This window comes from Nannospalax galili, unplaced genomic scaffold (assembly GCF_000622305.1).
Source record: "Nannospalax galili isolate Female #2095 unplaced genomic scaffold, S.galili_v1.0 scaffold625, whole genome shotgun sequence".
NCBI lineage: Eukaryota > Metazoa > Chordata > Mammalia > Rodentia > Spalacidae > Nannospalax > Nannospalax galili.
In genome coordinates this window covers 1887363-1902840 of record NW_008353893.1, presented here as the reverse complement: position 1 = coordinate 1902840, position 15478 = coordinate 1887363, and the positions used below count along the sequence as shown (strand labels likewise).

Sequence of the window (15478 nt, the reverse complement as noted above, 5' to 3'; positions counted from 1 at the left end):
TATGTAGCCTTTAGCTATACATATGGACTCTTATGAAATTATATTGGCTCCTTTAATCTTTGCTTATACTTTCCTTTTGGGTGTTTAAGTCCATACATTTGGTCCAGATAAACCGATTTATTTTTACTCTTAAGGTCATTTGAAGATCTGTTCCTCAGACATAACATGGACTTGGGAGGAGCCCCTGGCTCCTTTCTTTGACCAGTTCCACCTATGTGAAGATAATTCAAACGTCCTACTCGACCATGGTTGGCTTCGCTTGGAAGTATGGAGGAAATGATTCCTCTGTTTTGACCCTCCTCTTTATAGACTGGACACTGGTTCAAGTCCATCTGGTGGGGTCTCTTCAGCCTCCTTGATCAAGAGGACAGGTGACCAACCACCATTATAGGACATTTTGAGAGATGCTCATAGTCCCTTGGTACTAGTCGACCTAGGAAGTCAAGGAGCAAAAAGTGTCCTTTATGTCCCTCTGACCAAATTATTATAGACCTCAAAGTATGTCTGTCAAACACCCAAGGTTAGTTCCACCACTATAGTATTTTTAATTACTGTGTGTCATGTAGATAAATCTTGGGCAAAGACCACTTGTTCTCAGTTAACCTTCCTTAGACATATATTTCTTGATCTGCTATGTATAATTTGTCAGGTTGTAGGAGTAACATGGTTACTCTGGTTTTCAAAACTAGCTAGGCATTTTTTATCTCTCACATTTTCTCACCCCTCCATCATGGTTTTCTCACTTAAGGTACCCCCATTTCCCCCATTTCCCCCATTTCTCCCTTAATAATACCTTCCTCCTATGGTCCTACATCTCTTGAGCTCCTTTTTTTCCCTTTATCCCCTAGGTTCCTGTATACCCTTCCCTCCCCCTCCCTTAAACCCAATTTTTATCCGTATCTCCCTTATTATGGCCTTCCTACACTCTCATGATTCCTTGAATGTCCTTCCCTCCTCCCTTCCATGTTGAATACTCCCATTTTCCCCTCAGTAACATCTGTTTCCTACTATCCCCATCTCTCAGGGTCTTTCATTTCCTTTACATCTGTGCTTCATTTCCATTTTCCTTACATCAGGATATACACTCACATAGAATGATTTGGTGCTAAGATCCACAAATGAGGCTTTTTCTGAGTCTGTGTTATTTCACTTAGTATAACAGTTTCTAATTCCATCAGTATACCTGCAAATTTCATTATTTCATCTTTCTTTACTGCTGAGTAAAACTCCATCGTAAAAATGAACCACATTTTCATTATCCACTCATCAATTGAGGGACACTTCGGTTGATTCCATCTCTTAGCTATTGTGAAAAGAGCAGCAACAAATCTAAAAGAAATGGACAGATATCAAAAGGCATGGGAACCACGAAATCTAAACCAAGAAGAGATTAACAGCTTAAACAGACCCATAGCACAAAGATATTGAAACAGTAATACAAAACCTCCCGACTAAAAAAAGCCCAGGACCAGATGGATTTACAGCAGAATTCTATGAGACCTTTAAAGAATATCTGCATCCAATACTACTTAATTTGTTTAAAAAAATAGAATTGGAAGGAGAACTTCCAAATTCCTTCTATGAAGCCAGCATCACTCTAATACTAAAGCCAGGAAAAGATACAATCAAAAAAGAAAACTGTAGTCCCATATCCTTAATGAACATGGAAGCAAAAATTCTCAACAAGATACTAGCAAACCTCAAACAGACACACATCAAAAAGATTGCCTACCATGGTCAAGTCGGCTTTATCCCAGAGATGAAGGGATTGTTCAATATATGTAATTCGATAAACATCATAAATCATATAAATGGAATAAAGACAAGAAAAATATGGTCATCTCAATAGATGCAGAGAAGGCCTTTGACAAAATTCAACATGCATTTATGTTCAAAGTCCTAGAGGGAATTGGACTGGAGGGAACATACCTCAACGACAGGAGATGGAAATTAAAGGAGTACTAATTTCAAAAGAAGAGGTCAAGTTATCACGTTTGCAGATGATATGATACTATACCTAAGAGATCCCAAGAGTTCCACCAGAAAACTCCTAGACCTAATCAACACTTTCAGTATAGTGGCTGGTTATAAAATCAATCTACAAAAATCAGAAGCCTTTCTATATGCCAATAACAAGCAGTTGGAGAAAGAATACAGGGAAATGTTCCCATTCACAACTGCTGTTAAAAAATTAAAATATCTTGGAGTAAATCCGACCAAAGACACCAAAGATCTCTACAATGAAAATTTTAAATCATTAAAGAAAGAGATTGAGGAAGACACCAGGAGATGGAAGGACCTTCCATGTTCATGGATTGGAAGAATTAATATTGTGAAAATGGCCAGCCTACCAAAAGTCATATATAGATTCAATGCATTGCCAATCAAAATCCCCATGACATTTTTCAATGAATTGGAAAAAACTTTCCTAAGATTCATATGGTAGCACAAAAGACCTTGGATAACCAAAGCAACCCTGAGCACTAAGAGCAATACCGGGGGGATTACTACAACACATTTCAAGCCGCATTACAGAGCTGGTTATAAAAACAACATGGTACTGGCACAAAAATAGACCCATAGACCAATGGAACAAAATTGAAGACCCAAATATGAGTTAATGCAATTTCAGCCACCTGATATTTGACAAAGGGGCCAAGAATAGTCACTGGAGGAAAGACAGCATGTTCAACAAATGGTGCTGGCCAAACTTGATCTCCACTTGTAGAAGAATGAAACTAAACCTCTAACTTTCATGCTGCACTATAGTCAATTCCAAATGGCTCAAAGACCTCAAAGTAAAGCCTGAGACTCTAAAACTATTAGAAGAAAACATTGCGGAAAACCTACAAGATAAAGGTGTAGGAAAGGATTTTCTAAACCAGAAATCAATTGCTCAGGAAACAAGGGCAACAGTTAACAAATGGGCCCTCATTAAACTAAAAAAGCTTCTGTACATCAAAAGAAGCAACCAAGGAAGTGAAGAGAAAACCCACAGAATGGGAGAAAATCTTCACCAGCAACACATCTAACAGAGGTTTAACATCCAGAATATATAACGATCTCAAAAAACAAAGCCTCAAGACAAGAAAGTAACCCAATTAAAAGATGAGCTAAGGAGCTGAACAGAGAGTTCTCAAAAGAAGAAATAAAGATCACTAGGAAACATCTTAAAAGATGTTAAACATCACTAATAATTAGGGAAATGCAAAATAAAATCACCTTAAGATTGCACCTTACCCCAGTCAGACTGGCTAAGATCAAGAAAACAAATGATACCAAATGCTGGAAAGGATGTGGGGAAAGGGGAACACTCATTCACTGCTCATGGGGCTGCAAACTGGTTCAACCCCTATGAAAGCAGTGTGGATAACTATTAAAAAAAAAACTACAAATGAACCTACCATTTGACCCAGTTTTACAACTTCTTGGTATATACCTAAAGTACTTATCCTATTGCAGAGACACTTATACATCCATGTTTGTTGCTGCTCTTTTCACAATAGAATTACTGTTCTTTTTGCAGGAAGCAGTGGACAGTCATAAATAAGACTTATGGTGATCTTTCTCATTATACGTCCATAAATACTCCTCTACATAAAAATGAGAATACGGAATATGAAGACAATTGGTTTGTTTTTTGGAGTGAATAATCCTATTATAAGGGCAAAAGAGTCAGAGTACAATACCATGATGCTCTTCCTTACTCATGGACATGCCCATCGTGCTGTCACTCTGGTACTATGACTGACATGAAAGCTTCAGCATTAAATTTATTTCAAAAAGAAAAAAGAAAAGTAGGAAGCTATTCACTCATTCAAAAAAAATCTACCAGGAGATAAAATGGCCATTATTAAACCATATTTCAGTCACAACTTGGCAGCATTGTCACAGAAACTTTCATGAAGACTGAGGACATTACCCTAGCAACAAAACTTATTTGAGGCATAGCACTGAAGACTTTACATTTTACCTTTTATATTAAAAAAGCACATCCTTAATAATTATTCTTTTAAGTGGTATGCTAGGTAGGAAAGACTTGGTCTCATTTAAGACCTTTTGCCTAGGTATATATTTTTAATGACGATAAGTTCACTGGCAAGAGATAGTTTGGAGTAAACAGATTCTATTAAAATTGATCTGATTGTTGAGATAATAAATAGAAAAAATGTTGACCACTTTTGCTAATTTGTAGGTGTGTGTGTGTGAGACAGACAGAGATAGAGACAGAAAGAGACACTAAACTCGTCATGTTTTAAATTAAACTTATCCACTCTACTGAAATGAAAAAATGTAGGTGTTACATTGAGGTGGTCAGTGTCCAAATAAACGAGCATAAATTTTTGTACATGTAAAAATAAGATCATGTATTTTTAAAATATTAATTAGTTGATAGGTAATTCACAGTTCTGTCCATTAAATACTTATGGAAAGATGGAGTAATTATATATGATGAAGCTGATACTTTTACCTTCAATACTTTATGTAAGTGCTGCTAATTAAATGGTATTTCATCCATGAATTCCATCTGACTTTATAGTGTTTTGAAATGTTACTTGTGAGGACAAGCATAAATAATACAGTCTCAGAATACATTTACAATGCAAAATTAGATACAAATAGTCACAGCCCTTTTACGTTATTAAAGGCATACAGTGGGTCTGCATAGCTCAGGTAAAGGAGAAGCGCAGAGCATTATCATGATCATTGAACAAATCATACTATCTGTAAAATTCATAGCGTTTTTGCACATTGTAAAGCATAATTTCATTCTGATGTTTTCACATGTAAATCTTCAATTAATCATGATTCATAATAGCCATCCTATAAAACTGTTTTCAAGTTATAATGTGAAAGGTGCTTTTAGTATATTATCACAGGCAAACTGATCGTTATGAGAAGTAAGATTAGCATACGATGTTATGTTTTATAAATACATCGATATGTCACTTTTTAATATATCGAAATGATGTCCTATGGAAATACAAATGCACTATATAGTGATGGTGTTAAGCATAGATATGTAATACTAACACTGTTCAGAATTGGGCACTCTTGAGCATAAAGAACCTTGGCACCTCAGAGTCAGTAATAACACAGGTGAAAATGGAGTTACGAACAAAGTTTGGAACACATGAAAGTTTGTTTTATGACCAAGTCTCACCTTAATGAGAGATCTTGGCTGACAAAATCCAGTGTAAAATGTGCAATAAGGTATAAGATATTTTAAGAATAAGATACTATTCCTAAGAATAATGAAATTTTAAGTATCTGTTAATTTAGACAAAAATATTCTTTTATATGAATTTTCTACTTTGCTATGCAGAAATTAAAATCTTTTATAAGAAGATGACCAAGTCTCACCTTAATGAGAGATCTTGGCTGACAAAATCCAGTGTAAAATGTGCAATAAGGTATAAGATATTTTAAGAATAAGATACTATTCCTAAGAATAATGAAATTGTAAGTATCTGTTAATTTAGACAAAAATATTCTTTTATATGAATTTTCTACTTTGCTATGCAGAAATTAAAATCTTTTATAAGAAGACAAGTAAATAATTGGAAATTCAATAATGCAAGCAAAATTGAAATCCAGGCAGTGAATCAGAAAATATGTTCAAAAGCAGGTTCTTCTGTTGTCTGATCAGATTTTGGGACCATCTTTGCTGCTAATCTGCATTATAGTAAAGATGGCTACTTAACAAAGGAGAGGGGCAAAGTATTACAAACCTCTTAAATGTTACCTTATATAATCTAATTTTTCCTCTCTGATATTTTCCTTATGGTGGTCAGAGGAATCTTTTTATAAGGCAGACTTGGCATAAAAGGAAAATGGTTGTTTTTGCTTTGTAATGATTATTTTTATTGTATGTAAAGCTATTTCACATCAATGATTCCACTAAACTTAGCTCCTCATGTTCTCAATGTCCGTTACCATAATTTTTCCTCAATATTCCTGCCGTTGCCACAAAACCAGGTATAAAATAGGCAATCAGAATCAGCCAGACGCGAAGAAAAATAGAGCTCACATTTCATCTAATGGGAAGACTCAGGGTAAATTTGAAACAGGTTATTATATAGATAAATTAATGAATAACATACGTATTCATAATACCTAGATACATGTGTAAAGGTACATGAATGGAAGAAGAATGCAGGGATGAATGGATATGTGAAAGGTAAATCTAGGTAAACCTACATTTGTTGGTATTTCCTATATTTACATGTGAATGTCTGTTTTCATCTTCTTTGCCTCAATATCAATGATGCTCATATGTTTAAGACATTCATTAAATTGACGTAATTTTTCCAAGGAAGATAGTGACAGAAACTTTACAGTTATTCAGATATTAATCAAAAATAAAGTATTTGTTCTTATTTTAAAACAATTAACAAATAAACATTAACACATATTTACATTTGTTCAAGATCTTCCACAGATTTGACAGTTATGTTATAAATGTAATTTAAAGGAATACTCACTAATATATTTCTGTTAAGACACAGGTAACAGTTTCATTGTGTTGTACATTTTATAGAGATGCAATTATGAAAGAAAATATTTTCTGTTAGGCATGAAAGTATGCATATATTATTCAATTATAGAATTAGATAATTTTACTTATGATTTATATTAATAAATGAAATAAATATAAGAAGTTTTATTTTCACTTATATATTTCATTGTTTCAAAATTTTATGCATGCGTGAAATGAGTTTTGATTAATTCTACTATCATTCTACCCCTCCAATTCCTCCCACATTGCCAAATACTGTTCCTTCCTAAGTACATGCTTGTTTTTAAACTCACTGAGTGCATTTAGTGGTGTCAATATGTGTATGAATGTAGGGCAATATACAGGATCATGGATAGCCTCTCTGGGTTCACATCCTTGCAGAAAATCGATTCTCCCTCTTCTAGCAACCATTACCTGCAAATAGCTCCTCAGTTCGGAGTGGGACATCTTGACCACAGCCCTGCTCTATGTTGTGGTTTTGTCTGGTTTAATATTGTGAGGGTCTTGGGCATACTGTCATGAGTGCTGTGAGTTCAATATTAATTTTTAGGGAGAAGATTGTTTATTTCATTTCAAATAAGGTATCATCTTTCACAGCCACTTTACCTCTTCCTTTCTCTCACTCCTCTTTTTCTCCTTCTTCTTAATGTCTTGTTGCTGGGCAAGCATATGTAAGTATAACTTGAAAAGATTAAGTTTGCTGTGGTAATTTCTGTCATTGCACCTTCACAGCTTTTGCAGTGTGGTTGAAAGAATATGCTTAAACTTCTGATAGATGCACACATATACTATGAAGCTATAGTGACAATCTAAGCACTTATGAACCCTCCTTACAAAGTGGGTGCAGTGATTTGCTATTGAGCAAGGCATGTTGGTGTAAACCTCTAATCCCAACATTTTGCTTGAAAGGCAGAATTACTCTTACAAGTTACAGTCTAGATATGATTATATGATGAAACTCAATCTCAAAAGTAAGGTAAGAAATGGAGAATTGTTTCTTGCTACAACAGTTATTCATACTTTGCAGGTGTCATTAGACATTATTCTTAATGACTTGGTGAGGGGAAGATGTGGTTAGGAGTGATTGCTAAAGGTGTTGCAATGGAAGACTAGGGAAGAGAGAATAACCTGCTATCCTTGAACATTATCTATGTAATTTTGGCTTGATGCTCATTTTTCTGTATAACTCAATGAAGAAGATCATTTTCCTGGAGAGTAACATGAGAATGTATAGAGGAATCATGGCATGTCCTATATATAAATGGAAGTATCTCAGCCCTGATATCATATAGCAAAACTCATTTTAAGGTGGGAGGAGATATTTAGAAGTCATACTTAGGACTCAAGGTTTCCTGGCATTTGAGTTGAAGAAATTGTATTGAAATTATTTGTTCTTACTTTGTAATGTGAAAATATTCCTTTTAAAATATGTGCTTTAACTAGTATTCAGGACTCCTGAGTAAACACAAGTTCCTTTGACTAACAGTAATTTAAATAATTTTTTGCCTCCTGGTCTTGTCTCTTTTCTATCTATCTAGTTACTCACAGAAATTTTACAAGGGTGATGCAATATAATATGGCCGAAATCAAAATCTGTGATTCACCTTCATTCAAATGGACACATCAAATTAAATTTAAAAAACAATTGTATAAAAAAATAATGAATTTGTAAACAGAAAGAGAAATCTAATTTCTGTATCTTCATCCCTAAAGCACTCCATATTCATTAATTTGTAATAGAAATATCAAAGAATTTTAGAAGACTACTGATTAATGCATTATCCATGCCACCTCAATACATTTTCTATGCTTGGTGGCTGATGCTTGTAATTCCAACACAGGGAAAAATCAAGGCAGGGTGTTTACCATGATTTAGAGGTCAGATTAGGCAATATGATGAGTTATAATCTAGCCCAAGATACAAAATACTTAAAAAAAGAAGAATTACTTGAAAGAATGGATAATGATGGATATATCTGTTCTAGTAAACATTAAAAATAATAAAGTAGTAGATAACATTTGAAAATAGTTTATATAAACAAGGTTACTTCCACTCATCCACCAGAAAGGATAAATTATCATATCAGAAATAATATTGCATGTCGGAGAATAGGTAGGTGTAGAAAATGGAATTCTCATTCCGATGATGGTGGCACCGTATGTCAGTATAGAGTATGTAATATCAATAACAGTATTTTAAGCTTTTCAACTTATGCATTTTTTCACACAAGCATTCCTTCTATGATATCCAACATATATACATATCTACGAAATTTCTGAATAAAGTGTATAAGAACATTAAACACACATATTATGAATTTTATGAATTTTGACAAATATTTTTATTTAAATTGTTTACACTCGTATAGTCTACTATTTCTATAGTCAGCATAGATTTTTTTTTCATAATCACATGAAACCTGATCAATTCTGTTTTAATTTACAGGGAAAAAGTAAAATATATATCTGAAAATAGCATTATCTCTGTTATTAGTCTTTCAAATTATGAATACTTTGTTCAAATCTATACAAATGCAGTTTATTTACTTACACTTACAACTGTGCCCTTCAGAGCATCAAATCCATTCTCACAGTGTGGATCTTCATTCCTTTTCTTGTTTCTTTGTTCTGTTATTGGTTTGGTTTGTTTTGTTTTGTAGATAAGCATATTTAGCAATGCAAGACTTCTGTATTCAATTTCCGTGTTCTGTATAAATATTGAGTAAATGTATATCCTCTTTTTAATCTGATAATAGTTTTATATTCAAAACACATTTCCTTTAAATATTTGTGTATCAAATATATCCTTAAAGTATGTAGATTAAAATGAAGCTTGAAAAATTAATGCTGCCTCAAAAGTGTGGATTTTCAAAGAGAAACTAACTTGTGTTCTTTGATTAGTACATGCCTTCAACAAGTTTTCATTTAATAGCCAATTTTAGCCACTAAATACTAGTGCTTCTCTTGCCTGAGGCCTGTAAACTTTAACAGAGACTCTGCTACAGAGCTCATACTCTCACTAGAAAGGCCAAGTGGAGATGCAGGAAAGGCATCAGACAAAATGCTAAAAGCTACCCTTGCCACTGTTGTCTAGATTTTTGATTTTTAATTTTTAAAGTAGATGGTCAATCAGAATCTTAAAAATAATTAACACTAAATTTAATTTCTAAAAAAGGAAAATACACTGATATAATTCATTGTTAATTTTTTGCAAAATGCTTAAGCATCTTACATCTTCTTTGAAGATGAAAACAAAATAACAAAATTGATATTCATTTTGAGACTAACTTCTTTTTATAAATATAAATAATTTCTGTTGAGCTTCTGTATTCTCATAGAACAGATCTCAATCAAACCCAGACCACTCGCACATCCATGCCCCTTAATCATTCCACCACACACCATGCACCTCCCCCCCCACAAACATGGTAAGTTCTACCCAGTCAAGCATTTGCACCCAGATGTTCTTCAGTGCAAATTTTTCCAGTGGAGTCCAGTCAGTCCAGCAGCAACCAGCCTCCAGCAGCTCTCAGTCTAGGGTCACCTGCCTCCCATCTCTCTCCCTGCCTTTTGGGCCCTTGTTCAATTGAGTTCGCATGGGTCCTGTGCTTGATTCCACCATTACCCTGAGTTCACATGTGTAGGGTTCCAGTTACCTGAAAGCCTCTGCTTCCCAGTGTTGATGAATCAACCTTGGCTCTTATAATCTTTCTGCCCCCTCTTCCACAATGGTTCCTAAGCCAGTGTGTGGGTGAGGTTACACAGGGGAGTCCTATCCAGGGATATATACTCTATAGTCGCTTATTCTTTTTAAAACTTGGCAGGTATTTTCCCGGACTATGAAGTAACTCTGAAGGGGTCTGAAATCAATAAAAAACAAAAAGCACTGTATAATCATGAATGTGAGAAGTAGGATGGTGCCTACTGGGTAATTCTGAGCCTATGAAGCCTCCCGTAGGCTCCCATCCACATCACCAGCGTCTGCAGCCATCACCAATGTGACATTAGTGTTCATCCATTTTTCTTCCCTCTGATTTCACCCTTATTGAAATTTAAAGACGTTTTCACATGTGTTTCCATTCAAAGCATTTTAATTTAATTTCAGAAACAAAACAGTTGGGATTTTAACATAGCCACAATATTATCCCATTATAAAAATTCAACAATTTCCTATTAAAACTAATGCTTTTGTTTTATTGAATTGCCAAAAGGTTTCAAATAGCTTTTAATACTTGTTTTCTTGAATTTGGATGCAAGTAAGGAATATAAATTACATCTTCTTAACTCATACTGTTTTTAAAAAATAGAGCTTACAGGGGGCTGTAGAGATGGCTCAGCAGTTAAGAGCACTTACTGCATTTCCTGAGTGAGGACCGGGGTTTAGTTCCCAGCAGCTCCTTCATGGAAAATGCACTTACATACATCCAGGGTAAACAGCCATACACATAAACTAAAAATAAAGAAAAATTAGTATCTCACAAAGAATTGGGCATCCTTCTGGAATTTTTCCAACAAAATTGTTTTTGTTGTTTCTCTCTCCCATCTCTCCCACCGGCCTCCCACTCCGGGGAACTGTGTTCCACTTTCACATCACATGTGGCCTTTTGCCCTCCTCCTCTTTCCTAGCACATCTATTCCCCTCTCCCTAGTTGTTTTATATCTAGTTTCATAATCTTTACTCACAGTACCTTAGACACATATATACAAGCTCTTAAAGTTATGATCCCCATGTAGGAAAGAGCATGTGATTTTGTCTTTCTGAGACTGGATTATCTAAATATAGTATTTTCCAGTTTGATCCTCTTTCCTCAAATCTGATGATTGCATTTTCTTAGCAATTGAGTAAGATTCTATTTTTATTTCTGACACATTTTTGTTATCCATTTTTCTACTTGTGGACACCTAAGTTGTTTCTACTTGGTTGTGTGAATAGTACAACAATAAACAATATCTGTGTTAGGATCAGAATATTTTGGTTTTATTTTCAGGAGTTGTATATATGGATGACATGGTATTTGTAATTCTTTTTTTCAAGTCCTCCATAGTGATTTCAACAGTGATTACACTAGTTTAAACTCTAACTTTTAACGAATAAGGTTCCCTCTTTCCCCACATCCTTGCCAAAATTTATTGTCATTTTTTGTTGATGTTAAGAATGTTACATTTCTATAACAGCTGTCTGTTCATTTTGTTGACTCATTTGTTGATTGAGAGCTTTATGTCCTGAGTGTTTATTTTTGCAGTTCTTTATACATTCTAGAGGATTCAGAGATAGATCTGCATAGTTATGACCACATAATTTTTGTCAAAGTCATCACGAATATACACTTGAGAAATAACACATTTTATTCAACAAATACTGCTAGAAAAACTTCATTTCCCCAATGCAGAAGAATGAACTGAGGACTATATTTCTCACCCTGAAAAATAACCAACTAAAATGGATCAAAGATCTTCCTAGAAAAGCTGAAACTACTAGAGGAAAAAGATGGGGAATGCACTTTTCAGTATAGGGAAGAACTCTTTGAACAGGATTCTGATATCACAAGGCATAGTCTCAGGATTATAAATCATTTTTAAAATTTAAGACCATTCATTACCTTGTGCTCTTCATTTTTTAATTATTATTTGTCATTTTTCATTGTCATTGATTAAAATTGACCCATACAGTTACTTATTAAAATGTCCTAGATTCTGGATCATGCTATGTTCATGTTTGTGATGCCTTTGGTTACTCTTCTAATTCTCCTCACTTTTTAATATTTTATATTTCAAAATGTTTGAGGAGATGTTTTATGTAGTGATTTGTGCATGTTTCTATTTGTGATGTTTTACATTTGCTAACTTAAGTCACATGTTTTTCAAATTTCTATGTGTTTAATAGCGATTCAGTTTTGTGAGGCATCTAGCCCAAATCTGATTACATACAAGCCTCCAATCTTGAACATGAAAGTATGCAATAGCTTGAGTAATAAGAATATTCTCTACAAAATAAATTCCACGTATGTAGTGACAGCTTTATTTCAATGAATTGAAGCTTTTATATTATTTTATAGGTTTGTTGATTGAATTTTCAATTGGTTAAAAAATGACACAGAGGGGGTGGAGAGATGGCTCAGCTCTTAAGACTACTGACTGTTTCTATAGTGGACCCAGGTTCAATTCCCACTACACATATGGAGGAAAACAACTGTCCATAATTCCAGTTCCAGGGTATTCAACTCAACTCCTTCTTCTGATTTCCAGAGGCATTGCATGACATGGGTACACCTACACACATGCAAGTAACACAGTCATACACATAAAATAAAAAATAATAAAATAAAAAGAGGATAAAAATAAATAAACATAATTTCTTTGTTTAGAAGAAGATATTTTCTTTTACCCTATTTTATTTTCCCTTTGAGTGCTGCCCACCTTTCAGTTTGGTATCTCAAGTAGAAATTTCAGAATAAAGGCAAAGAGATGGTTTAATTTATATTATCAACATGATAAAATAATCCACAATTTTGTGTCACTCTAAACATTATAAAGATATATGCACATATGTAAATATATGTGTAATATGTGTAATGTGTGGTATTTTTTAAAATTAAGTCTTTTGTGATTGCTGATATTTAAATACATTGACTTAACTTGTTTCAGGCACCTGATTCACGAATATGTCCCTTACGGCCCAAAGATAGCTATATCATGAAAATAACTATTCTGTTCATGTTAAAAATGTCTCCAAGTTTCAAAGACAAACTTAGATATACTGTTCCATGCTTTCTGACATTCCTTTCCTATGGAGTGTTTGTTTGTGCATGTCGATTTATTCATTGAGCTCTGGTCTTTCTCTGAATCCCACAATTCACTCTGTCCTGGACCTTTCATACTTCTTCACCTCTGTCACATTCAATACTTATTTTCACAAAGCTGGATCAATTTTTTTTTTAAACTTTAGTTCTTGAGTTTCATGTTTTGTTTTTGAATCAGTGTTTCAAGTAGGTAGCCAAGGTTGGCATAGAAATTGGCATGTGAGAGAGGCAGGTTGCAAACTCCTGGTTTCTTCCCTGTTCTTCCCAAGTGCTGTAATTACAGAAGTGAACTACCAGGTCAGGCTTAACTGCAGTTCTTTGGTACAAAAAATTCCTTTCCTTTTTAGAAAATGTATGTTTGACTTTTATAAGCTGTTCACAGGAGGCTTCATCTCCTGAGTGTTGAAATCATGGCCCTCCTAGGGTTTTACCCAGTTCTTTTGCTTCTTTACATTATAGAAGTTGATTTGCAACTTCAAAACCTTCATTTTGCTATGGAAAAGATAATATTGACATTAAATTTTTATTAGATGAATTTACAACAGTCTTAGAGTCTAGGTATATTTATGAAACACATTAGATTCTAGAAAGTTAAATATCATGCATATTAGTTCTAGAACACCCATCTGGCCAAATTATTTATCTTGAAGGCAAATATTAATTCTCTAGAGCATGTTTTAAGAAATTTTTCTTTCAGGAATAAAAGTTAAATGTGATTACAGTTTATGTCTCATGTCCTTGAACTTTAGGTATGATCCAAAAACAGACACATGGACCATGGTTGCTCCTTTGAGTATGCCCAGAGATGCTGTTGGAGTCTGTCTTCTTGGTGACAGGTTATATGCTGTTGGTGGTTATGATGGGCAAACATACCTCAACACTATGGAATCTTATGATCCACAAGCTAATGAATGGACACAGGTAAGGTTGCCATCAACATGTTACTTAAGTTATAACAGAATTTATTTATTTTACTTCTTATGGAGGATGATGGTACAAATAGAAGTCTATCTACTAAAACTACTCTGAACCAAAATGATTTATTTAGTCATATGTTGTGATGGCAGAGAATTAAATAATTTCATTTGTGTATTTTCTCTTATGCATATAATACTATAATAAACTGATGCTAATAAACGATGCCCTTCTTTCAATGGGATTTCTACTACATAATAAGTAACCATGAATAAAAAGTAGATTTAAGTGAGCTAAAGCAAAAAGTATCAGCTTAATATATTTGTACACAAAATCCTACAGGATATTTGATTTTAAAAGAAAGTACAATAAGGACAATGGAGATTGTCCAATTTATCTTATCTGCCACTGTTTTTTGACTGTGCTTATATAGGACGTGATCATTCACATTTGAAACCTGATAAAAGCTTTAAATAGTAATCTTAAAGCCACACCTGAAAATAGAATGTCCACACTGAATTTTAAAAGTAAAGAGCAACAGGCTGTAAACAAACTGCTGTGCATCAAAGAGCCTATCTTCACAGCTCATTTGCTCTGCAAGATGGAGACAGATAATTCACTTATCTTGGGTGAAATGTTACCACTTGGACACACCCTGTAGTTGCAGACCCAGGATCAGACAGACCAGAATGCAGCAAGTCCCATTCTATTTGGAAAGCTTGAGATTTTGTTTGGTGGGATACATAGCAGGTTAGAGACAGGGTGGAAATTACTTTGCACTGTCTTGCTTACAGCAGAGAAACTGGAGGCATTCCAAGATGTGTGTTCTTATATTCAATTGTTCTGTGCTTTTATTTTTTCCTCTGCAAACTTTTCAATATTTCCATTTCTCTCCTAACTTAGAAATCAATGGTAAGTTATTCTTCTAATAAATAAATAGATTCCATTGATGAGCAGAGTCAACTTCCAAAGCTTTATTTACTGGAAACAACCATATTCCTTAATGGTTCTGATTTTGGTCACAGAAGTAATCAAAAATTTATCTCAAAAAACTTCAAATAGGTTTATGTTGATGGTATGTAAATATATGCATATATATCATCTTCAATTATCCAGCTCCAGTGATATGTTTTAAGTTCACGAGCTTCATTGAGATAGAATAAATTCAAAGCACAAAATCTAATTCCTATTAGCCAGATTATAGTATCTGTATTGTGAATAACCCTCTCCCCCAAATCAAAAC

General features: G+C 34.1%; 1 protein-coding gene across 1 annotated transcript in view; it reads left to right on the top strand.

The window, feature by feature from the left end:
• The window catches only part of LOC103748363 (kelch-like protein 1), a 137448-nt gene that overhangs the window by 114594 nt on the left and 7376 nt on the right, over positions 1-15478 (top strand). The window contains exon 5 of the mRNA XM_008850979.2: positions 14070-14241. Within this exon, the coding sequence (XP_008849201.1) occupies positions 14070-14241 (172 nt within the window). The remainder of the gene's footprint in view (positions 1-14069; positions 14242-15478) is intronic.